The following is a 26403-nucleotide window of genomic DNA, read 5'->3' as shown; positions in this document are numbered from 1 at the left end:
AAGCTTTTACATAGAATGATGTGATTTTGCATCAAATTTGGGAGCTGAGTTTTTGCACACGCAGATCTGTGGACGGACACGAAAATTGCTTAGAACCCTAGAAATAGCTACGCCATAAAATGTACCAAAGAGGAAGAGCGCCCGTTTTCCTATGTAAAATTTCCCTTAAAATCGTTCATGCGCTGCGCGAAACACCGCCATGAACTATCTCCAACTCGCCCAAACATCAACTGTTCAACGCCAGTTGTTTCTTACTCGTTTTTGGCGCTTCAAATGACTCATACCTGGATGTAATCGACGCTGCTGTTGACGCACACCCAGCGTAGCAAACAGGTTCCAACCTCATCTTGAACGTTGGTTTCGTAGGTGACTTCTAGGTCGGGGACTGCGAGTGACATAATAAAAAAATCATTTGACAAAAGCAAATGTAATGAACTTATGTTGAAAATGTAGCGTATGCATTTCTTTGTTACAGGTGGTATCTTGGACAGGAATAAATTGATTCGCCAGAGACAATACAAAGGGAAGACGGTCAGGTGAAGGGCCACGAGAATCAACAACGTATGCTCCTCGTGTTTCTGTTGAATAGCTTTTGAAGAGGAGACTTACTTTCCGGTGACTGCGCCTAGTGGGCAAATAAAACTCACTTCGTTTTGGCCATAACCTAAAAAGCTTACCTTTTTAGGTTGTGGCCATAGGTATGCCTGATGTATCCATTAAAAATTTTAGAGGTATGTTAGATGGACGCAGTAGTAATTTACAGAAGGTACGCCCGATGTACCTGATTAATTTCCAAATGTTTCATGTTAAAATACTACGTCGGGCATACGCGTTTGAATTCATTCATAGCACCTCGAAAGAATAAACTTTTTTCAAAAAAAGACAATCTGCGTGCGATATTAAAAAAAGCATCCACTGCACGCATCTTCTTAGTATCTGCAGTGTTTTGAAGGTATTAAGCGATAAGGGAGTTTTTTTAGCTGCACCAAATTTGACCTGTGGGAGATAGCACAATTCTAACTCTTGAACTAAATTACTCGTTGAGGCAGACAATACTTCCACGGGCCATTAAATGCGTAACAAATTAGTGAAAAATCACTAATTAGTTATTTTACTAAATAATATAAAGCGCATTAAAATTTACGAATTGTAGCTACTGAGTTTGCAAGGCATATCGATTTGGAACGAATTCTCAGGACAGCACCGGTTTCTTGATATGTGCCATCGAACTCGCAGCAATATTGCCCAATTGTTTCACTTATTTATTTTAGGAAATGATTTTGATGCATCGAAGTACGAAAGTAACGGTAACGCTAACGTATTTCGTTACAAATTTAGCAAATTAATATCTCGAAATCGCTTCCATCCTGAGAATTCGTTCCCAATGGACGCAAACTCACCGGCCACAATTTGTAAATTGCAATATGTACTGAAACGTAAATAACTAAAAGCTTATTAGTGCAATTGTGGTAATTATTAAATAAGCATTTCAATTTCTCGTAGATGTAGTGCCTGCATCACCGAGTAATTTAGTTCAACGGTTAGAATTGTGGTATCGGCCACAGTCAATTTTTAAGTTTGGTGCAGCTAAGAAACACACCTGGCACAGTATATCACATTTAAGAAAGTCCTGTGAAATAAAGACAAAAAGTGTGGCACTTTTGTGTAATGATTTTTCTGTTTTTTTTCTTTTTTCTCTTCCCCAATTTTCTACTGTGTTACCAAAGTAATCATTTATGACAGTGTGTCGCTGACAGTGTGTCAATGCTGGCAAACCCGAATGCAAATACAACAATTAACCCTGAATAACACTGTGGGGCCCAAAAATGCTCATTTGGGTAGCCACCGTTGCGCTTGACACGCCCTATAGTGAAAGAGAAGTAGGCAACGTGAAATTGACAGACACTGTTAGCAGCCTGCACGCCAAATCACATTTATGTGGTTGCATTGATTATTTTGCTTATTTGGCTCAGACAAGTAATGCGAATAAGAGAAAAATTATAAAACATCGTTAGCCTAGTGAGGCCTCATATGCTCATTCGGGCAGACAATGTCGAGCTTGAGGGGTCACAGGGGGCAGTAGCAGCAGCTGAGGCAAAACTGACCACCGATGTTGGCAGCCTGTATGTCGAAACGAAAACACACCATGTCGAAACGAAAACAAAAGCAGTCATGTTAGAGCCATCGTAAAGCTTTACATACATCTAAAGGCCAAGAAATGCAGCCAAGCGATAACAAAAGCACGCCGTTGGCTCAGTTTATCCACATCACAGTCTTTGCTAATTTCGTTCAGCCACTTGAACAAATAATAGCAATGCAAGCACAATGGCATGCCCTCGTTGCCTGCATGAAGATTGTCGTGCTGCGTCTACTGTTCTTTACAGCCTGTTGAGATGAATAATGCCAATGTGAGAAGACTCAAAATAATTATTCGGGCAGCTTGACGGGCCGCATGGTGAAATAGCAGTAGTCGGGGCACACTTGAAGGGAAGCGTTAGCAGTCTGCACTTCAAGCGCCGTCATGTCGTAGCCATTGTTGAATTAGTTTGTCTGACTCCGGGAAGTAATGCCAATGCAAGCAGAATTATTAACCCTGAATAACTTTGGGAAGTCTAAATTCCATATTATTGGAGCAGCTGTCAAACTTGATAAGCATTCTGCAGAAATGAGAATGCAAGACAAGTACTCAGACAGAAAATCACAATGTAATTCGACGTCAACTCTCTAGAACGGCAGGGACCTCATCAAGCTACTGCGATAGTGGCTTTGTGGTCTTCGTGCTAACATTTTTGTTTCGTTTTCTGTACAAAGAAGTGCTGAGTAACGTTGAACGTGTTTATTGAGGCATTTTGTTCATTGCACAAGCCGTAGGGAAAGTGAGGGCCCGATACAGACAATGAAATTGGTCAAGTAATAAATGGTGAAAGTTGCAAAAGTTTTCAGTGCACTGCATTACTGGGCTCCATTCACTGCAAACTGCCTTCGTAATAATGAAGCCGTCAGACAGGAAATGACACCCTACTGCTAATGTTATCTATGTTAAAAATGTGAACAATCGTGTGATGGGCAGTGCAACCGTCTGTTTAGAAAGACTGGAAGCGTTAAAAAACCAACAATATAGCGATGTGCTTTTTCACAATATGACACCCTGTCATGTGCAATTCTGGTGAGCTGCCTCATGCACTGATACATAAACCCATGAAAATGGGTAAGAGGCAAAGTTACTGTGCAACTCACGTGATGCTTTTAACATAATGTATCTGTAAACGTTTTTTTTTGTCATTGCTGATAGAACTTTCCTTTGTGCAAATTGGTTAATCACAGTGCGGCAACAACACAACACGCAAGGACAGAAAAGTAGGAGAAAAGGCTGCGTGAAGGCAGATAGAAAAGACAAGGTAGACGAGAGAGAAATGCTTTAATGAGATCGAAGGGACCAGCCCTGCTATTCGCAGGACTTGGTGTTTTGAATGAGATGAGTTAATGAAATTGTGAAAGCAAAACGTAGCTGAAAGAAAACTTACAAAAACGCAAATATAAAATTCTTTCAAACTTCTTTTCGACAAAGTCAGTAACAGAAATGTTACGTCTGTTAAAACTTCCCACGTTAGCAGAACGTCCAGAAGTGGCTAGGCTAAAATGCTTCTACTTGTTGTCAAAAATAAACTGAACATAGATATCACAGAATACTTACCTCAGCACTGAGGCAGAATTCTTAGAGGAATAAATGAACATACGTATGAAGTACCTCAACAGCGATCAATGTATATGCAAATTAATTTTTTCCAAAAACAACTCGACAATGGAATTCATTGCCATTATCACTGCTACAATGTAGCTCTCTAGAAAATTTTGAGAAAGGGCTCAATAAATTCTTTTCGCAGTCTGGTTTACAAAGCTGATATTATTTTACCATATTCATGTTGTATTAACTAAAAATTGATGTACTGATTGTAGTACAAATTGAAGTACTCATTCCTTTAGAAAGCTGATATTATTTTTTTCATGTTCATGTTGGGTTAACTAAAAATCGATGTGCTGATTGCGTTACTGCAGCATTTTAATTGCTGTTGAATTGTTAAAAAATTATGTACTAATTGCACTGATGTACCGTTCAATTACTGTACTTGTAAATAGCAGTTAAATTGCGTACTTCATATAATGCTGAAGGCGTGATTTGTATTAATAATTTTACTGTAACCCACCCCTGTAACGGCCTGCGGGCCATCAGTGTACCGAAATAAATAAAACGACAGAAATAACAATAAACACAAACACGCACGGAAACCCACACATATTCACACACATGCACACAAACGCGAGCGCGCAAAGTAAGAAAACTAAGAAAGCTCAGGTGTTACCAGTGAGCACACGAAAACGCAAGAAATAGCTTATATTTCTCCCAATGAATAGTAGAATTCAATAAAGCGAAAAAATATACTGTAAGTTCCGTGTTTTAGTCTAGTCTGGTCTAGTCTAGTCTTATTGCCACTGCTGCTGCTGCTGCTGCTTCCGGTGTTGTCTTTCAACCATGCCAACTGTCGCTGAACTGTCTAAACGCGTGGAACAGCTAGAAAATATTTTCACAGACAAACTTGATAACCTGCTTGACAAGATAACGACAACTGTAGTATCCAAGCTAGATTCCCAGCCTTCCTTGATCATTAAAGGTCTAAAGGACGAGATAGAGGGACTAACAAGCAGTCTTGATTTTCTGAACAGGACTGTTGAATCCCTCAAAACAAAAAAGGAAGAACTAACTGCAATGAACAAATCCCTAATCGCGCATAACGAATCTTTGGAAAGACGAATTGCTGACATGGAACAGTACTCGCGAAAAAACAACCTGGAAATCAAAGGCGTCACGTGTACCCAGGGCGAAGACTGCATGACAATTCTTCAAACTATTGCCTCTAAAATAAAATGTCCTGTTTCTGCAAATGATATTGATGTCATTCATCGTGTTCCGTCTGGTTCTGATACAAAGCACTTGCTTGTCCGATTTCACTCTCGCGCCTTGAAAACCGAGTTCATAGGCAAAGCCTGAAAGGCACGCCTTAACACTAGTGACATTGGATTCAGCAAAGCACGAGGCAAAGCTGTTTGCGACTGAAAAAAAAGTGGCTTTTTTGTGGACTGATGACTGCGTCATCAAGGCGAGGCAATCTACTGATAGCAAAGTTTTTCGCATAAAGAGTGACTCGGACCTTGCGGTTTTTGGTTCATTTGACCAGTTTTTCTCGTTTCTTTATTTTATTGTTTCCTCGGTTCCTCGTATTGTGATCTGATCGCATGTCGTACATTTCCGTTAACGATGTCCAATCCCACCTTTCGCATAAGCATCATTCAGGGATTCATTTCAATTCACGCAGTCTTCGCAAACATTTTCGCGATTATCAGAGACTATTGTCTTCTTGTCTTCATTCTTTCTCAATTATATGTGTTTCTGAGACATGGCTGAGTGATTTCGATAAAAAAATCTTTATGGTTTTACTTAATACAATGTAGAATATTGCAATTGCTTTTCATCACAACATGGTGGCTCAGCCATGTTTATTCGGTCCGACATTAGATACATTAGATACAAGCGTAGGCTTGATCTTCACTTAAATTTCTGTGATTATGAGTTTGTGTTGATTGAGGTGGACCTCTATGTAATAGGCATTGATATTAATCTTGTCTTTGGTACCATTTATCGATCACCACATTCATCAATTCCTGCTTTTGACACTATTGACACTTGACACTTGACACTATTCTTGACATTCTTTCAAAGGAAAAAAGTCCGTTATCATCTTGGGTGACATTAACATTAATTTACTTGATGTATCCTCCTCTTATCTAACTCAGTATGTCAGCTGCTTCGAAGGTTATGGTTATGAATCTCTTCTCTCCCTTCCCACCCGCTGCACTAATAATGGTTTGGGAACCCTTATTGACCATGCGCTTTCGAACCTCCTTCATCCTCCCTCCGCATTCATTCTTCAAAGCAATATTACAGATCATTTCCCAGTTGCACTTTGCTTTGAGAACAGTCCTCGCAGTAATAGCGTAAGCTTTGTTAAGAATAAGTTTGATCGCGGCAAACTTGAAGAAATGGTATCTAATTCAGATTGGTCTTGTGTCTCGTTAATGAACAATTCTGAATATGCATACACCGCTTTCATCTCTGTAATATCCAATTGCGTATCTTCATCGACAACATGTGTACAGTGCCATAAACGTTATTCTTCCCCTAGAAACCCATGGTTAACAAAGGGACTACTTAATAGCCTGCGTAAGAAAGATAACTTATATAAAAAAACAAAAAGACAACCATTTAATGTGCATCTACTTGATCGTTATAAGCAGTATTGTAACACACTGAATGCTGTAATGAACGATGCGAAAAAGCGCTATTATCAAAATGAAATTAATTGTACTGGTTCAGACATTAAAAACAATGGCGCTTGATCAATTCCTTTCTCAATAAAACCATTAATCCGCCTATAGCCAACATTCATCATGAAAGATCAGAAATATGTAACCCATTAGATATCGCTAATGCCTTTAGTGACTACTTCTCATCTCCCATGCCTGTTCCATCCAGTACGCATGACGAACTTGATCATTGCGGTCACTCATTTTTTTTCTTTTTCCTGCTACCCCAGAGGAGGTAAGAAGAACAATTGCCAGTACAAAGTCCTCTAGTGCAGGTATCGATAACATTTCTGCTAACCAGGTGAAAATGCTTGCTGATGATATTGCGGATGTGCTAACCTGCAGAATCAATATAATTTTGAAACCGGTGTATTTCCCCGTGAGGTAAAGATGAGTAAGGTTATTCCGGTATTTAAAAAAGGTGACAGATGCTTAATTTCTTATTATAGGCCGATATCCATTCTCATCTTTTTTAGCAAAGTAATTGAAAAACTAATACATGTTCACCTGTCTAGCTACCTAACGCAATTTAACCTATTTCATCCGAAACAATTTGGGTTTAGACAAGGATACTCAACTAACCTAGCCCTCATTCACTTCACAGAAAAATGTAAACTAGAAATAGATAATGGTAACTTCGTTGGTTCTGTTTTCTTAGATTTTACGAAAGCCTTTTCTACACTTAATCATGACATTCTATTTTCTAAACTTGCATCTTATGGCATTAGTGGCAACTCTCTGAATCTTTTCCGCAGTTACTTATGTGATCGTGAGCAATTAATATCCATCTCAGGCATCTATTCCACTAAAAAATAATTAACATCGGCGTTCCGCAAGGCTCAATTATGGGTCCGCTTTTATTTCTACTATACATTAATGACCTTCCACAGTGTCTAACCACATTATCAGAATGCATCTTATATGCTGACGACACGACTCTCCTATGTTCGAGTAATTCTCTCAGCAGCCTTACAACAACCCTTAATGCAGAACTTATTAACGTTAGTGCAGGGTGTGCTAAAAAGCTCTTGATAACTCCCTCCAAAAGTAAGTTTTTAATTTTTAATTCCAGGTCGCTAAATAACCCACAAGTCAAGCCCCTCTTTATAAACAAACATGCAATTCATCTATCAGATTATTGTTCCTTCCTTGGTATCAAGCGTGATTCCCGCTTAAAATTTAATTTGCATATTAATGAGCTGTAGCAGAAAACTTCTTATGGTATTAGGGTATTACTAAAAGCTAGATGTTACTTTGACTTGACTATTTTGATCACCTTATATATACATTCATTCACAGTCATCTAAATTATTTTATTGCTTCCTGGGGTCAAACATATCATTGCCACCTTTCATCCCTCCAACATCTACAGAATCAAGCCATTTGCATTCTCACCTGGAGCAACCGACGTTCGCATGTTACTGATCTGTACCGGGAACTGCACATACTGAATATTGACAATCTAATCAAATTTAATGTCTGCATATTTGCTTATCAAGCAGTTAAATACTATAGTCTTCTGAAATTTGTTCTTATCCAACATCTTACTAATTCAAATATTACGCGCCTTTCCTCCAATAACAATTTTATACTTCCCAAGATACGAACTAACTATGGTTCTCAAAGAGTAGCAATTGTTTTAATCAAACTTTGGAATTCTTTGCCTTATAACATTAAGTGTGCCTTTTTTATATCGTCATTCAAACATCAGCTTCGCAATTTCATGTTTAACCTGTAGCACCGTTTATTGAATAGGTCTTTTAAACTCAAATTCCAATCTGTCGTTTTGAATACTGTTTGCTTCGTTTTCAACTTCAGCTTATGCCTTATCCCTATCGTTTTATATTTTCAATTGTACTACTTTTTCGCCTCAATATGTATTTATTTGCATTTGTATTTGTATTTTTGTATTTTTATATTTCGCTGCTTTCTGCTGTTAATTAGTATTTGTGTTTTTTAACATAATAAAAGGTCCCCCTACAGTGTTTACACTATGGGACCTTTTTCTGTACAAATTATCTACACTTTGTATCTGCACTAAGTATTCAATAACCTTTAAACTTCATCTCTCAGAGCAAAATTCCAACGCTGAGTTTCAGTTTTACCATTCACAATGAAGAAACTTTTGAAATGATCTTACTGAATACATTTGCGGAATGCTGTGGAAGTTGTTTCTTTGAATTCAGGACATGTTAAACAATAAGCGTGTCAAAATGTATTACGTTCAGACTACATAAAGTGCACATTCTCTAAAAGTGTTACAAAATGAAGAGCTGAGAAAAAGACGTTTGAAAGTTTAAAGTTAAAAATTTAAAGTCGGAGCACTCGAAAAACGCGGCAAATGCAAGCCTCTTTAAAATATGGCTTGCGCGGCAGCAGCTCGGGCAATCATGGTTATTGGGAGAATGAGGCTTGGCCGAGCTCGTCATGCGACCCGCAATGGCAAGTGACCGCGCGTTGTCGGCCGCGAGACGCTAGAACACTGGACACTTTAAGGCTTGTAACAGCCACCTTGTGCTGTTTAGACGCCATTTTAACCCATTTACAAGTTAGTGTCGGCATTGACTTTTATTTTCCTAAAAATAAAGACACTAAACTTCTGGAAATAATTGAGAACAAGAAATCAGTATCTTTTGAGAAAAAATACTCGCCTTTTTCGGGTAGCATCTCCCCTTAATAACATGCGTATTTACGGTACTTAAGTAACGTTCCTGCTGATTTATAGCAGTGTTTTCATCCTTACCAAACACTGCTATAAAGCCGCAAGGACTGGAAAAGACGAAGTCTGACAAGCAACAGACCGAATACAACAGTCGCCTGCAAAAAGTTCAGTTATTTGCTCGAAATTTTGTTCTTCTATGGTTTATATATTACCGCGTTGGCCTGTCTGAGAAACTTTTTTCATGCTACATCGACCCCAGCAAGGTCTTACGAAGGCTCACCGATGTTAATTACAAAATCGCTCCCATCGATGCCATCAAGTAGCCTTCCAATTAAGTTACAAACTGATGCCGTCCACGTATCTCGTCAGACAAGGTATAATTCGGCTGCTTCATTCACATTCCAAAAAGCGCCGTTACGGTGCTTCCGCTACCCCAACGGTCATGTTACGCAGCGAGTTGAGGAGGCCGCTAGTGCATGGAAAAGGATTAGAGCTGAAGTTTTCGTGAGTTGCTAGCGCACTGGCATTGCCTGCCTGCCAGTGTGCCTATACCGGGTGTTTCTACGAAGAATTTCAGCAATATTTCAAAATAGATGCTTTGTAACAAAAGGATCGTTCCTTCAGAGACATGGTGACCGCGGGGTGACAGGTGATACGAGGTAATTGGTAACTATTTAGCAAAACTCTAATAAATACCTTCTAAAGTGGGCTCATTGAACTGGGTCATTGGAGTCAGATCTCCATACCAATCATAGGTACTAGCCATTTCATGTTTTGGATCCGGAAAAAATGCGATTGCTCGCGCAACTGTGCCATGACAAAATTCGGCTATCAGAGCGCGCGAAACCTAAACTGGGAGGCTTCCGCATAGCTGCGGTTTTCGAGGCGTTGTTCTGCTGGCGTCAACAAGCGGCAGACAGCCGGCTTGCTGCAGCTCCTTGCTCCTCGCCCCATTTTCTTTTATAATAAATAAATTAGCCATTATTTGATTTTTCAAATTATATCTATAAGCTATGCTGTGTTAAAATCCAAGAATATAGATGAGCTCAAAATTAGTGATCACTAAATACTCAGCGTTATTCGCAATCTTTTTCAGCTACTCGTTCATTTATTGTCACTTCAATAGTTTCCGCTGGCGACGCGGACGAATGACGGCTATAGATGCCACAGTAAAAATGTGATTTTCCCTGCCAATAACTCTGCACATGATACCCTAAAGTAATGGGCCGTAAATACCTGACAGCACCAGACTTAAAATATCGCCATGACTATTCACTCTCGGTATTTGTCATATTGTTCACATAACTGCTTGTTTATTTATACTTTCATCCTACCCTACGACACTGATCGAATAATTCATTATAGTGATCACCAATATTTCGACCATGTCCGCTACACATTCAGAAAAAAGAAGTTTATTGAAACTGATTCGTAGTAACGAGCATGAATAAATTAATACCATTGTCATACTAAACAAAGTGATTCGTAATCCCTAGTGAGTGAGCCTACCATCTCCTAGTTATAATATTTGAATTACCATTTTATAACCTTTTATTTGATATCTATGAAGCTATGCTGCTTAAACATACGAGCAGATCGAACTTAGCGTATCAATAGTGATCGCCAAATATTTGGCTTCATCAATTAATAATGTTACTCAAAATATTCACGTAATCACTTTTTGAATGATGCCAATGACGACGTGCACGAATCAAGGGTACCACGGTCATACTAAATAAACATATGGATTTTGATGACTAGTGACTGGGTTCAACCATCTCCTAGTTGTTATTGAATCAGTGCTTGTATGACTTCTCACTTGATATCCATTAAGCTATACTGTATAAAATACGAAACTGTACTGAGAGTATCACTAGTGATCCCTAATAACCGGGCGTGGTCGATCAGCAGCGGTATAGCGGTAACCAAACAAATACTTCTTTAATGACTATTGGATGGGTACCAATGACGATGTATATGAATTAAGAATGCCACTGACATAGTAAGCAAAGTGATTCGTGATTATAAGTAACTCATTCCTGCCACTCCTAGTTATCATAATTGAGTGACTGTTAAAATGCCTTTTCATTTACTATACATGACGCATTACTGTATGAAAGGTAGACTCGGCGTTATCAGTTAGCAGTGTTAAACCAAAATGCTCATTATTTTAACGTGCGAATGACCCCAATTACGACATGCAAGAATCAAAACAACTGTCGCACCTGTAAAATGAAAGATTCATAATCCCTAATAACTTCATCATAACAGTTGCCAGCAGGCCTCATTGTTGAATTACTCGTTTTGTGATATGTGATTTGTTATCCATGGCTTCACTAGTATGTAAAATCGAGATAACTAAGCACTGTATGCTAGTAACTAGTGAGTACAAGTTACTATAGTCCTATTAATGAGCTGTATTGTGTAAACAGTCAGGTAATTACTCCTTAATTCAGGGGAATTGCGGATTCCTTTTCATTTGCTAACCTAGAACGTAATGTATATCTTTCTAAATACCAAAATAAAACATTTTACCATGGGCTGAAATTTGATAGAAAAAAATAGCGCGCGTTGCCGGGCTTAATGCTGGGATGTCACTCCATAAATCCATTCTGTTCGCTGAGTTCTGTGGGTGATTGACGCAAGTTTTCCTTTCGATGCAACGACGGACGAATCTTTTGCCCCTGATGTGGTGCTTCGCCGCAAAGTGGCCGAAAAAAAGCGCCCCAAGGAAAAAAAATCAGCCAGTGGAATACTACGAAACTGGGCGCAGGTATAGAGGGAGACCTAAAGTATGTGCTACTAGAGTGTAATTAGAGGATGAATTTTCGCTGCGCTGCAATCAGCGTGTAAAAAATCACCCTATGCGTTTTTAACGGGTGTACAAAAGTGTCCCAGGAAAAAAAATCCAGCCAGTGAAATTAAACTAGACGACACATATAGCCTGTGATCATTCTCGGGATTAAGAGCCTAAAGTGCAATTTGCGAAAAATGAGGCATTGCTCAGCAACTGATTTTTTTAATGCTTCCCATAGAGTTAGAACGCGCGCATCGCCACAGTAGTCGATGTACCGGATTCCTGGACTTGAGGTCACAGTATCTTCTGCAACTAAAAGCGCAATATTCATAATTCCGAGCTTTCTCATCATTGCAGTGGTGAAACAACAGCTGCCTTTGCCGTCTGCACCAGCGGTCGGTGCCGGGATGTCGGTATGACATTGGGAAATACAGTGAGGAGTTATCCATAGGCAGCGGACAGATAAACTGACCGGGCTCTGCAGATGAGGTGAACGTCACACTTACTGTCATTCCACGTAGTAACAGACGCCGCTGCAACATTCCCAAGCCGTAATCTTCCGTCCGAACTTCTAAACTGCGCTCGCACGTAAATGTTGACGGTGGTGCCAGGATTGAGCCCGTGCACGATCAGATTTTTGTCAGTGGTGTCAAGCACTGGGCATGATGCAATGTTACTCGGACAGTACTTCACACGGAAGCCGTGGTAGAGACGGTTGTCATGTTGCGAGAAGTCCCACGCAAGTTCGAACGAGCTGTTGCTCGTGGCTTCAACTCTGGTCACAGAGGGGCTTGATAAGTCTACAAAAAATAGAAAAGTAGAAAAGAGAGAAAAATAGGGTTGTGTCAAGAGTCAGTCCAATCCAAGGTACCGTGTCGTTCCCTAACCCACTCCCATGGCGCCGTGCATGTGCTTGGCTCTAGCGAGGCATTCGGTGAAATTGCCGGTGCATGTGTTGCGTTAGCCAGTGGTAGAGAGTTGGAGCGGAAGCCACACTTCAAGCAGCTGAAGTGGAAGCGTTGAGTATGGCTGAATCCTTTTGGGGGAATGTTCCGACACTCGGCGCGTGAAATAAAATAACAGGAGCGGAAACAATGAGGAACGGCAGAATCGCTTTTTAGCGCCATGAAAGTTAAGTGTTAAGTTAAGTGATCTGGGGTGGAAATATGATCGCGTGGCCGCTTTACGAACACATCGCTATCGTACGCGTAATCTGACAAGCAGCATTTGGTTGCGGAATAGAGTGTGAATTGCGCGTTGCAGCGCCATGGAACTTTCACCTTTTATTTTTCCTGCGGAATGGCACAGATCTATGTTGCTATCAAACTGCACATGCCTGCATGGTCACAGCGTCATTTTTTTAAGTAGTTTGTTTGGGATCCGTGGCGCACACGGAACCTCAGCGAACTTGATTTGTGGCTGAAGATTATCTTCAACTTTCTCCTTCCCCCCACCCATTACCTCAACGCTGAATAGCTGACTGTAGCACGCTCGTTCAGGCCGACCTGAGCATTTTCTTTATAATATCGCTTTGACATTTTCTGCATGCATCATGCATACATACATGCTTACATGTCTGCAATATTTTTTTATTCGCAAGCTTTTTTTGTTTTTTTAAAGTGTGTTCTTACATGTTGGTGGCGTTATGAATGTTGTGTTCACCGCAGCGCTGCAGATTTCACCGGAGCAACCTTCGAGGCTTGCCATGTAGTGCATCCAAGGCTGCAGGTCGTTAATAGGAACAGTACACCTCGAGGACATCTTATTAGTACCTTCAAATTTCCAGCTTCTGTGGAAGCGCAAGTATCCGTCCTGGAAAGGAGGAGACATGGTTCAAGCACTCGCGAAGTACACTTCTTTATATTCCAATATTTTCTCTAAGTGACATGCCGACTGCGGAAGCATTTAACAGCTCACAGGCCTACTGCCTCCCAGCTGTTAAAACTTTCTGGCGAATCATCGGCCTCCGGTGGCGAGCCATCGTGTACACGTAGCCGGTTGTTGCACTTACACTTGGGAGGCCGGGAGCGCGCCGACTAGAGAAAGAGAAAACCACACCCAAGCGCTGCTCTGTTGCGGAAGGGCTTTGTCATTGACGATTAGGAATTGTCAGTGTGTTGTGAAAACCTGGAATTGCGAATAGACAGGATGCATGTCTGCCATGCCAATGTCTAAACAAGGTGAGGGGGTGTTGCAAACCACCCTGGTCCAACAAGTCGAGAATAAAGAGAGTATTCCGGGTGCCATTATGTGTAGCCGAATAGAGAGGGTGCCAAAAAAACGCCCTCGCCCAAGGGTCGATCTGCGCCAACGCCTCCTGCATAGCACGCCTGTGCGTTCTACATTATGACGTCGTCCTACTTGGGCCGAAATTCCCACTGTCAAGCGCAGCGGGACGAAAGCGTGACGCCAAATCACCGCGGCTTACTCAGGAGCATCCACATTAGATTCTATGGCAGTCGGGTGGGGTAGCATGACTTCATGGGTGAACGGATTTGTGGCTTTGTGCTAGCTAGGAGGCGTTGCCTGCGCGTCGGCTCAAGAGGGGAGAGAGTGCTAACGGATAGGAGCAACACGAACAAATGATGTTGCATCTAGAGCGTTTGCAGCCATCGCATTGACGAAAATACGAATGTCTTTGTGGTTCAAATGACATTTTCTAACAGCGAAATAAGAGCGCAAAGACAAAAAAGAAAGTGAACATAAACCACGTTTACGTAGAATGTGGCAGTAGCATGTCGTATTCGTTAGCGAATAACAAAAATCACTATGGGACAGCGTTTATACTCGGCTCATTGCCCTCTTTGAAATCAAGGCATATCCCCGTCGGTTCCACGTTGGAACGTGTTTCCGGCGATTTACGTTCCGCTGCTGAGCGGAGGATAGCACAGGGTAGCACTGACATTTGGGTGTGTTATTGTAGGTTTATCTTAAGCAAGCGATGAACGATAAGGAAAGAAGCAATGAGACAGGCGCTGACCCACTGCTTCTTTCGTTCTTGTCCGTGTATATTTGCGCTGTTCCTTAAGCTGAAGCCACATTGAAGTAGCCGTCGCTCTCTCTGAATGCGATCCGCCAGCATTAACACGCACCGCGTGAGACGACCTACTCTGTCTCGAACCCTCCGGTTGCGTCAATGAAATTCGCCTTCGTAGCGCATGGCTGGCGTTCATTTTGTTACGGGGAGAATATATATACAATGGATATATTTACAGGGTAAGGCGCACACGCTACAGCAATCGTTCGGGAGAGCGAGTGCACACCAGAAAGCCACGCCGTCGTCGTCGTCATCGTCCAAGCACCGACCACAGGATCGCCGCTCGTGACATTACCCGCCGCCGGCAGAAGCACTGTCCCGGTGCAATTAGGGCCCGGGCCGAGACTGGTACGGTTTAAGGCGCGAGACATGGAATATGTCACTCGCGATTGTTGCAGAGGCCGACTTAGGATTTAGCGGAGCAATTTCATAGGTCACATTAGTGACTTTGCGTACGACGCGGTAAGGGCCAGCATAACGGGAGAGGAGTTTTTCGCATAGGCCAACGCGACGTGACGGGAACCACAGCAAGACGAGCGATCCTGGAGGGAAGTTCACCTCCCAGTGTCGGTGGTCATAGAGACATTTTTGATTGACCTGTGAAGCCGAGAAGCTATCGCGGGCAACCTGACGGGCGATGTCAGCACGGGCAAGAGCATCACGAGCATAGGCAGAGGATGTGTCTGCGTGAGGATGAAGTATGGTGTCCATAGGCAATGGTGGGTCGTAGCCAAACAGTAGATAAAAAGGTGAGTAGCCAGCTGCGTCGTGACGAGAAGAGTTGTAGGCGAAGGTCACAAAAGGCAAGTTAATGTCCCAGTCTCGGTGGTCCTCAGACACGTGCATAGCAAGCATATCTGTGAGAGTACGGCTGAGGCGTTCAGTAAGGCCGTTTGTCTGTGGATGGTACGCAGTGGTGAACTTGTGATTGGTCGAGCAAGAACGAAGAATGTCGTCGACTACTTTAGACAGGAAGCAGCGGCCGCGGTCCGTGATTAACAGACGAGGAGCACCGTGGCGCAGGATGACGTCGTGAATAAGGAAATCGGCTACATCAGTAGCACAGCTGGTGGGAAGTACCCTAGAAGATCGAGTCCCAACCGCAAAAATGGTTCATCAGGGATGTCGAGGGGCTGAAGGCTGCCAGCAGGCAGTAGGGCAGGAGTCTGCATCGCTGGCAGAGGTCACAAGCCGCAACGTACTCTCGCACAGAACGGTAGAGACCAGGCCAAAAGAAGCGCCTACGGATGCAATCATACGTGCATGACACGCCTAGATGTCCGGCCGTCGGTGCATCGTGAAGCTGGCGCAAAACAGTAGAGCGTAGATGCGCGGGAACAACAAGCAAGAGCTCAGCGCCGTCTGGCCGGGCGTTGTAGCGGTGTAAGGTGTCGTTGTGGAGCACAAACATCCGTAGGGAAGGGTCAGGGTGTGGTGAGTTGAGACCGTCTATAATAGGCCGCAAAGATGAGTCGCAGCGCTGTTCGTCAGCTATGTGGACGAAGTCTGTAATGGCCAGAACAAAGGTGTCAGGTTCATATTCCAGTGTGTCAGGGGGATCGACCGGGTATCGTGACAAGCAGTCAGCGTCTTGGTGAAGCCGTCCAGATTTGTAGAAAACAGAAAATGAGTACTCTTGCAAGCGGAGTGCCCAACGGCCAAGGCGACCAGTGGGGTCTTTGAGCGAGGAAAGCCAGCAAAGCGCATGGTGGTCTGTAATAACTGAAAAGTGCCAGCCATACAGGTACGGGCGGAATTTTGCGATGGCCCAGACGAGTGCTGAGCACTCGCGTTCTGTGATCGAGTAATTTTGCTCCGACGGCGACAGAAGGCGGCTTGCATAGGCGACCACGCGGTGGAGGCCGTGCTGCTGTTGTGCAAGTACGGCGCCTATACCGAGGCCACTGGCGTCGGTACGAACGTCCGTGCTGGCTGAGGGGTCGAAATGTGCTAAAACAGGTGGGTTCGTTAGGATGGCAACGAGCGATGAAAAGGCTTCCGCTTGGTCACGACCCCAAGTGAAAACGACGTCCTTCTTGTGTAGGCCAGTTAGAGGGCGGGCCACTTCCGCGAAGTTCTGGACAAAACGACGGAAGTACGAGCACAGGCCAAGAAAACTGTGGACGTCCTTGGCCGACCGTGGAGTAGGGAACTGACTAACCGCGCGGACTTTGTCAGGGTCTGGCGGCACGCCGGCAGCGTCAACAAGGTGGCCGAGTACGCAGATTTGAGGGTGCCCAAAGCGACATTTCGATGAGTTAAGCTGAAGACGAGCACGGCGAAAAACATCAAGGACGGTGGATAGGCGAGTGAGATGGTTTTCAAACGTAGTCGAAAAAACGATAACATCGTCCAGGTAGCAAAGGCATATGCACCACTTGATGCCTCGAAGAAGAGAGTCCATCATGCGCTCGAAAGTAGCAGGGGCGTTACATAAACCAAAAGGCATCACTTTAAATTGATAGAGACCATCAGGAGTCACGAAGGCGGTCTTCTCGCGGTCTTGGTCGTCCACAGCGATTTGCCAGTATCCTGAGCGCAGGTCGATGGAAGAGAAATATCTGGCGCCGTGCAAGCAGTCCAGTGCGTCATCAATACGCGGGAGAGGATACACATCCTTCTTGGTAATCTGGCAGAGATGGGGGTAGTCTACACAGAATCTGCAGCTATTGTCCTTCTTTTTCACAAGAGCGACGGGAGAGGCCCAAGGACTGAATGAGGGTTGAATTATGCCTTTGCCCAGCATTTTCTCCACTTCCTGTTAGATGACAACACGCTCTGGAGCTGTCACACGGTAGGCCGTCGGTGAATAGGAATCGCATCGCCGGTATGAATGCGATGGGTGACGACGGAAGTCTGGCCCAAAGGACGGTCGCCAAAGTCAAAGATAGCCTGGTAGGAAACCAGCACGCGGCGAAGGGCAGCGGACTGTGCCGGAGTGAGGTCTCCTGATATCATGGGGGCAAAGTGGTCGTAGGACGAACCCGACTGCGATGACGGCGGTGAAAAAATCCGGTGGACGTTCTGTGGTCAGGGCAGAAACCGTGTGGCCGGCCAATGGGGTCAGATGAGCGAGTGACATGCCGCGAGGACGAACTTGCGTCGAGTAGCCAAAATTGAGGATGGGAAAGGAGGTGCCGTTGTTTGTGACTGTCACCACCATATAGGGGAGCGCGACGTTGCGTGTCATGGCGACCTCAGGAATAGGGCAGGCAACATAGTGGCCGTCGGGTAGGGGCGGAAAGGCTGAAAGCTGGACGTATATTGCGGCTTGGGGAGGCAGTCGAAGAAAGAGAGAGAGAGAGAGAGCAAGGAGAGGAAAGGCAGGGACGTCAACCAGAAGAGCATCCGGTTTGCTACCCTGCACTAGGCGTGAGGGAAAGGGGAGATAGAAAGAGAAAAATAGGGAGAGAATGAACCCTGAGTACACGTGGGACGATGTACAGGGACACTATAGGCGGTCTCTTAAACCGGTGCACTTCAAATACAGTACTAATGCACGCAACGCTTTTTGTGCCAGTGACGGCTGTAGCCACGGTCCGAGTATCTTTGACTCAGAGAATGGTCTCGAGTCCAGCCGGTTTAAAGTTGTCCTGAGAGAGAGGCGTTGTACGTCGTAGCGAGGACAGGTACACAATAGGTGCTCGATGGTTTCCTAGCACATACAGGAGTCGCACATCGGGCTCTCGGCCATTCCCATACGATGTGAGTAAGCGTTCGTGAACGCCACTCCCAGCCACAAGCGGCACAGCAAGGTTGCTTCGCCGCGGGAAAGGCTAGATGGCAGTTGTAGCCGTAGCAAGGGGTCCAACTTATATAATCGGCAATTGAAGGTACTTGAACTCCATAAAGCTTGTGACGTTTTGCGTGCAAGCAAACGAAGTTCCCTGGCAGTGTCCGTCCTCATCAAAGGTATTGTACGCGTCTGGGTGTCTTCGTGGGCAGATCGGGCAGCCCTGTCAGCAATGTCGTTGCCGATGATGCCACAGTGAGCAGGAATCCACTGGAAGACTATGCTGTGCCCTGTTTCCAGAGCATGGTGATGTACTTCCCTGATGTCGGATATCATCTGCTCGTAAGTTCTGTGATGTAAGGCTGACTTGATACTGTGAAGGGCTGCCTTAGAGTCACAGAATATGACCCATTTCTGTGCCGGCTCTTCGGTGACGTAGGTCACAGCTGCATGGAGGGCTGCAAGTTCTGCCGACGTAGATGTAGTCATATGTGACAATTTGAATTTAACTGCAACTTGCTTGGCTGGAACGACGAATGCGGCAGTTGAGCTGGTAGGTGAGGTCGAGCCGTCGGTGTATATATGTACGTAGTCATGATATGTCTGGTGCATTAATAGGAGCGTCAGTTGCTTCAGAGCCAACGATGGATGATTGGCCTTCTGGTGATTCCGAAGAAACTCGACGGAGCGTAGGTGGGGTGGGCCGGCATCGACGTTGTCGGAGCACGAAGGAAGTTCCAGCTGGAGAAGGCCCGCGGAGCAGTCGATAAGGGCGGCGTGTGTGGACAGAAAGTCGATTCCCAAGATGAGGTCACGGGGGCACTGTTCAAGAACCGCAAAAAGAAGAGATGTATGGCGACCAGAAATGGTGATGCGTGCAGTGCACATTCCAAGTACGGCAGGTGTACTCCCGTCGGCTGCTCGGACGGTAGGTGAAGTCGCGGGCGTCAGGACTTTCTGGAGGCGGCGCCGGAGGCTCGACCTCATTACAGAAATTTGTGCGCCCGTATCAACAAAGCGGTAACTGCCACACCACCAACCACAACTTCAAGAAGGTTGCATCGGGTATGAGGGACAATCAGAAGATATTAAAGGCCGGGTCGTAAAATGCAACGTCACCTCCGGGGGCTGCACGGGCTAGTTTTCCCAGAGGCGGTCAAAGGGAGACCGAGAGCGGCGAGGTTGGGGCGAGCGGGACTGATGGCGCTGGGGCGGTGGTGAGCGGCTGATCTGGTTTTCCCTAGGAGGACGTTCAGCACTTGATGGCTCAGGAAGGAACGACGGGGCATATGGTGCACTGTCCGGGCGATTGTAAGTGTTTGGTCGATAGGACGTGGGCCAGCGGCTGCGGCAATGGCGGGCGATGTGTCCAATCCTAGAGCACGTGAAAAAGATGGGCCGGTCATCAGGTGTGCGCCAATCGGCTGGATTTCGATAACGTGGCCTGAAGGTCGTGTTCGGTCTTGCAGCAGCGACGACAGGGGCGACCGGGTTGGTAGCAGCATGACCGTTATCAAAGGTGGGTAAAATGCCCATATTCGCGACCTCTTGGCGAACAACGGCCTGAATTAGCGAAATCGGAGCTAGGTTGTTGCTTTGCATACCGCCATGAGGGGTAACGGGTGCCATGGCCTCGAGTTCTCGACGGACGATCCTGGTGACGTTTTCTGGAACTTGCGCTTGCCGAAGCGTGGCTAAAACTTCGCATGAGGACGTGGCAGCCGTATTGGGAAGTCGTTCGAAGTGGTGAGTGATACGTTGACTTTTGGCCAGCTCAAAACGACGACATTCAGCGATGACCGACTCCACCGTAGAGCAGTTCTTACAAAGAAGCAGATTGAATGCGTGATCGGCTATGCCTTTCAGTACGTGGCCCACTTTATCCGCTTCAGGGATGTCCTTGTCGACCTTGTGGCACAGAGACAACACGTCCTGAATATACGAGATGTACGGCTCTGTGGACGTCTGAGCACGAATTGCGCGCTCCTGCTTGGCCGCTAGTTGTCGTCCGATAGGTCTCCCAAATAGATCGCGTAATTTCTGCTTACAGACATCCCAACTTGTCAGATCTGCCTCATGCGTCTTGAACCAGAGTAACGCAGTGCCCCGCAAATAGAAGATGAGATTCGAAGCATTATTGCCGGGTCCCACTTGTTAGTGCGGCTGACGCGCTCATACATTGCCAGCCATTCATCGACGTCCACGCCGCTTGTGCCGTTGAATGTCCCGGGGTCACGAGGATGCAAGAGAATGATCGGTGACGGGCCTTGCTCACAGTGGGTCGCTTGGTCGGTCATTGTGGTGGCAGCAATGTGCCGTCCGCTGCGAAGATCCAGTTCCCGGTGTTGTAGCGAGCGTACCCCGCACCTCCACCAAAGATGTTACGGGGAGAATATATATACAATGGATATATTTACAGGGTAAGGCGCACAACGCTACAGCCAGCAATCGTTCAGGAGATCGCGTGCACACCAGAAAGCCACGCCGTCGTTGTCGTCCAAGCACCGACCACAGGATCGCCGCTCGTGACAATATGAATGCGACCCGATTGACATGCGTTGCGATGCGCCACTTGCCGCATTCACGTAAACTCCGCTACATGCTATAAGGCACGACCGTCTGCCTGATGGGGGTGTTCCTTTTCGTCTTCGTGCTTTGTGCTGCTAGAAACGCTGTTAGCAATATGACCCAACGCACCCAGGTCAAGGTATCACGCGTACATACTAAATATAGAGAGAAGTTTAATGATGCGAAATGCAGAGAGATAGGCCTGAGGTAAATTCCTCTAGCCAGCTACTCGGCGTTGGGGGAAGGGGAAGAGGGAAAGAAAGAGGCGCATGATGGGTGACGATGACGAGAGAAGGAGGATGTAAAACATACGGCAAACACTTTCGCATGCTCAAAGCCTACAGTCCAGGCCCGTACTTTTTAAAAAGTTTAGTAGCGCCTGAATGGCCTTGAAACTCGATTGAGCGTCTGGCCAAGGGTCTAAAATAACGTCCTCCGACAACGGTGGGCTGTCGAGACGCGTAAGGTCATTATTCAACCTTTAACGCGCTTCCACGTACTTAGACAAAGCACATGACCTATAGCCTCATTGACATTGCACAATTCACAGTCTGGAGACTCGGTGCATCGCATGAGGTGAACGTATCCGCGCGTAAACGCTACCCCCAGCCTTAGTCTGTGCAGAAGACTGGCACAGCTGCGCTGAATTTTCGGTGGTAGCATAAATTTCATGGTAGGGTCCAATCTCTGCAGTCATCTGTGTTGATTATCCGGATTGTCCCAGTGCTGTTCTGTCGATTTTCGGATGACACTGGAGAGAAGGCCGTTGGCGTCTGCTCTTGAAAAAGGAATTGCAAGCATCGACTCTGGTTCTTCGAGTGCCTTCTTCGCTTCGGGCTCCTCGGTTTCCTTTCTTCTCGTTCATTACATAGCGAGGGTGTCGAATCTGGCAGCTTTGATGCCTGCAGGAAGCATGCTTGGGTTTATTTAACAGCTGAATTCACGCCAAAAGTTTCATGTGTTAAGTGACACCTGCGGTAGGATGTTCTACATCCACTGCCATGGTCGTGAGTGGTGCTGCTAGCTAACACTTCCAGCGTTAGTTCTAGTAGACAGACGTAAATACGTAAATACGTAAAGTGGATGCAGGAAAAAGGCGGCCACAGTAGCTCTATTGATAATAGCATCGCACGGGTAAGGCGATGACATGGTTTCGTATCCTACCTGCAGGCAGTTGCCGCAGTAGTTTTTTCTTCCACTTTCAAATCCCATTTATTTATAATTTATTTATTTCAGTTAAGAACTACACGCGGTTTCCCCTATGCTGTCCTTGGAGTCACTGTTTGTTGGCTTATGATAGGACTGTATGAGAGGTTGATGCACAAGTGAAAATATTGTTGTCTTATGAACTGACGCTTGGGCGGTGGTTCAAACCAATCACCGTGCAGGGCAAAGAAAAGTGTCCTTCGTGACATGTTGCTCTTATGGCTAGTGGCATGATGGAATCATCACGTTAATTTTTCCTATAGGCAGTTCAGCATTTGTAAACAAAGTTTATTTTGCTAGGTAGGTCAGCACTGCGGCAATCACTAAGTAACTTTGCCTACTTTGTCCCTTATTTTTTGCGCACTCTCTACTTGGTGTCCAGAGATTGTCGTGTCCGCATCCGTGAGCAAAAATGTGGGCCGATCTCGGCGGCCATGCAGATCATGAGTAGTGGCCCGTACCTCCGTAAGGCCAAGCAAGTATCCTTCAAGCACTCAGCCTAGTGAAGGGAAACGTGCATGCATTCTTTGGATCACGCATTCAATATACAGAATAGCATTCGTTTCAATGAAAAACGGGCACAAAACAAGCATCTGAGCCACATAATGGATGATAAGGTGCGCCTGATAACAATGTGAATCACACAGTGCTCCCCGCATACGTTGCCCGGTAAAGATTACTGGTGCGAAAGCTACCGTGACGACGGCAGCTTGCGACGTGGGGATGGACGTTTATAGCCTTTCGTATATATATATATATATATATATATATATATATATATATATATATATATACAGGGCGTCCCCGCTATCACGCAGCACGATTTTAAAAAAGAGGAATGGCGTTACGCGAAGCAAATCTAGTGCGTATTGTTTTCAGTACAGTGTAGTAGCCGCCAGTAATTTTTTCGTTATTGAGCTTTGATTAGGGAATTGTAATTAATTGTCTAACTCGTTAAGTACTGTCCTAATTATCAAAGTGTCAATGAGAAAGTTGTAGGGCAACACGAAAAACTCCCTATACAGTTTTCTGTTGCTCAATACGTGCTACATAAAAGTGTTTTTCCGGGCGTAAAAGAAGCCCGCGAATGCACGCAAAGTGCCTCGAGCGGCGAGTCGCGCGGCAATTCTGCGTGTATTTGCGAGCCAGGGGCAACAAATAAAGAAATAAGGTAGGAAAAAAGGAAGGAAGGAAGAGGAGGTGCGGGGAAAGCTGCGCCGGTTCACGTGACGCGCGCGACCAATGAGGGTCGTTTGGTGTGTTACGCGGAGGGAAAGGGCAGGAAAGGGGGTTGGCGCGCGCTCAGCCAGGCTCCCCTCGCCTCAGATCAGTTTCGGTGCCTGGATAGGAAGGCCGCGCATGGTGTGTTCCGCCGAGGAGCTGGCTGCGTTTGAGCAACGGCGCCGCGAACTCGCTCGGGAAAGGGCTCGTGTTCGACGTGCCATGTCTAGCGTGAGGCGAAACATCAGCGAAGAGCCGCAGACCCCGAGTTGCGGGAGCGCGATGTTTAGGCCAAACGTCAGCGATGAGCCACCGACCCTGCGTTTAGGGCAAACGAAGCGAAAAGCCTGCGACAGGGGAAGGGCTCTGGATCCTCTTACGTCTGGGGCTATCTGCTTCTCTGAGCCATCCGTCGCCTTAGACTGTTAGCTTACCCCATGCCATCCGGAGCAACATCACCGTACTTCCTCTACCTCGCAACATGCACCCAGTGCACCACGCACAGCGAAGGGAGGCTCGGGCCCGGGCCATACACAAGCGACACGGGACTTTACCCTCTACAGCCTACACGATTGCGGGGTCTTGCCCCAGACGCGCAGCCACAACAGCCACCGTAATCGTCAACAAAGAACATCGGAGCAGCATTTCGCTCACCCGATACAATACCCTCCAAGCCGAGGAAGCGGCCATAGACATTGCGCTCTCCCAAACACAGGTTGAAGTCATAGTGACCGACTCCCAACAGGCGTGCCGCAACTTCGCTAGCGGCAGAATTCATGCCACTACGCTCAAGATCATCAATCAAAAGCCGCCAACCAGATCAGTCATGATAATCTGGGCGCCAGCTCATCACGGCATTCCTGGCAACGAGGTCGCCAACCACGTGGCTCGAGATTTGACCCACCGAGCCGACGCCGAGGAATCTGAACCCGACCGCATGCATCCTCTAGTCTCGTACCAAGACATCACACAACACTACAAGCTAACCCGCAGAACATATGCACACCCACACAAGTCCCTAGCTAGAGAGCAGGAGCGATTCCTCCGAGCTCTACAGGTTAATACATTCCCCCACCCAACCAAAAATCACCTCATAGCCCCTGCACAATTCTCTTCGCAATGCCGCTTCTGCGCAGAGCCCAGGTCCCTCAGGCACATAGTAGGGGATTGCAGAGAGGCACCACTCAATCGTCCGAATCCTTACCACAACAACGAGCTTTGTGAGAGAGCCTTGGCCAGCTCCGACCTCGAAGATCAGAAAACGGCTGATTGCGAGGGCCCAGGACGCGGCCCAAGCTCAAGGCATTCTGGAATGACAACGCCTCTCCAAAGCTGCATTTACATAATAAAGATGTTTATTCTCTCTGGATTTATTAGCTTTCTAGTTTATTAGCATGTTCGGCTTGCATCATGCCTCATCATGTTCTGACCCGTCGCTAAATTGACACCCCATTTTACTGCTAATATGCTGGACGTACTGCTCCTAGAACGGAGCAATAATGCACCGCAACGACTTCCTCATTTCTTGAGAATAACATGAAACGCTTTCAGTGATGTTCTCACAGTGTTAGAATTGTAAACTGAGCGAGTTGGTATGCATTCATTATGTACTTTGTGCAGCGGTCACAATTAGACAAATGGCGAAGGACGCTCAAAGCGCTTGGCAACAATTAAAATGAAACTTCAGTAGCCAAGAGCGCGTCCGACTGACCTCTCAGGGCGCGCTGGGCAAGAACATTCTATTTGTTACATCCCAGAGACGGCAGCACAACGCCCAATGCTGCAGTTATTTGTATAATAAAGGCCGACAAACTATTACGATGGCGCAACAACCATCGAACATTCTTCGTATGATATTCAGGGCGTCGCGCACGTGCGCGCACTGCCAGATAGCATGGCACTCCATTCAGACTAAGCGTTTTTCCGACGGCCTGCAGGCGGCGTCTCTGCCCGCTTGACCTCACGGCTAATAGTGTACTAGAAATACCGTAAACTGTAGTACAAACTTGAAGACCAACAATGTGAACTCGATGACAGCATCAAGCAATCTTCACGTACAGCGAGCACGCGCACGGCATGGCACCAGAGAAAAACAAATGACATTACACACGAAAGGGTGCACTCAAATTTCTCGGGGCTCATAGCTACACGTAGACACACTTCAAACGATGTAAAAAATGTTATCAGGAGGAATAATAATTGCTCCGTGGGCTCTATTGTTCTGGGGGAGCAAACATGCACGTAAGCATCTGCGGAAAAGATCGATCTCGGAGCTCGAACTCACTGAGCATTCCAATTCACTCAACCTTAGACTCACGCGTACGGTTGAGGTTAAATTGCGAGTGAGATTTACATTGTTGACCTCGCTGACAGAATTTGTTTGACCTGTCAGCAACCTCTCCTCAACGTGGCATTCGCATATTATAAATCTTGGTGCATGATAGTTGGGACACCCTGTATACAATGTGTCCCAGCTGACTTGAGCAGGGATGCCTTATATATATATATATATATAATATATATATATATATATATATACGAGGGCGAATCAGAACGTGTTGCAATACGTCAAATGTCGGCAACCGGTAAGGGCACTATGTGAAAATTGTGTAAGGTACGTTGGAAAGTAGGTATGTTTGTATTTACCAGTATGCGTCTTATTTGGGCTAATAAATATAGGGGCAAAGGCTTTCTGAATCGCCCTCGTGTATATATAGATAAATTGCCACCAGGTCACGAGCTGCGGCGGGCGCGAGCCA

General features: G+C 45.6%; 1 protein-coding gene across 1 annotated transcript in view; it reads right to left on the bottom strand.

The window, feature by feature from the left end:
* Nucleotides 1–278: 278 nt before the first annotated feature.
* Nucleotides 279–26403, bottom strand: part of LOC119448983 (uncharacterized) — a 91576-nt gene continuing 65451 nt past the window's right edge. Inside the window, exons 7-9 of the mRNA XM_037712187.2 lie at nt 13511–13691; nt 12386–12679; nt 279–385 (exon numbers count right to left, since the gene is read on the bottom strand). Coding sequence (XP_037568115.2) covers nt 279–385; nt 12386–12679; nt 13511–13691 — 582 coding nt within the window. The remainder of the gene's footprint in view (nt 386–12385; nt 12680–13510; nt 13692–26403) is intronic.

Source organism: Dermacentor silvarum, chromosome 1 (assembly GCF_013339745.2).
Source record: "Dermacentor silvarum isolate Dsil-2018 chromosome 1, BIME_Dsil_1.4, whole genome shotgun sequence".
Classification (NCBI taxonomy): domain Eukaryota; kingdom Metazoa; phylum Arthropoda; class Arachnida; order Ixodida; family Ixodidae; genus Dermacentor; species Dermacentor silvarum.
The sequence above is the reverse complement of the archived record's forward strand: the minus strand, read 5'-3'. Positions and strand labels throughout refer to the sequence as shown.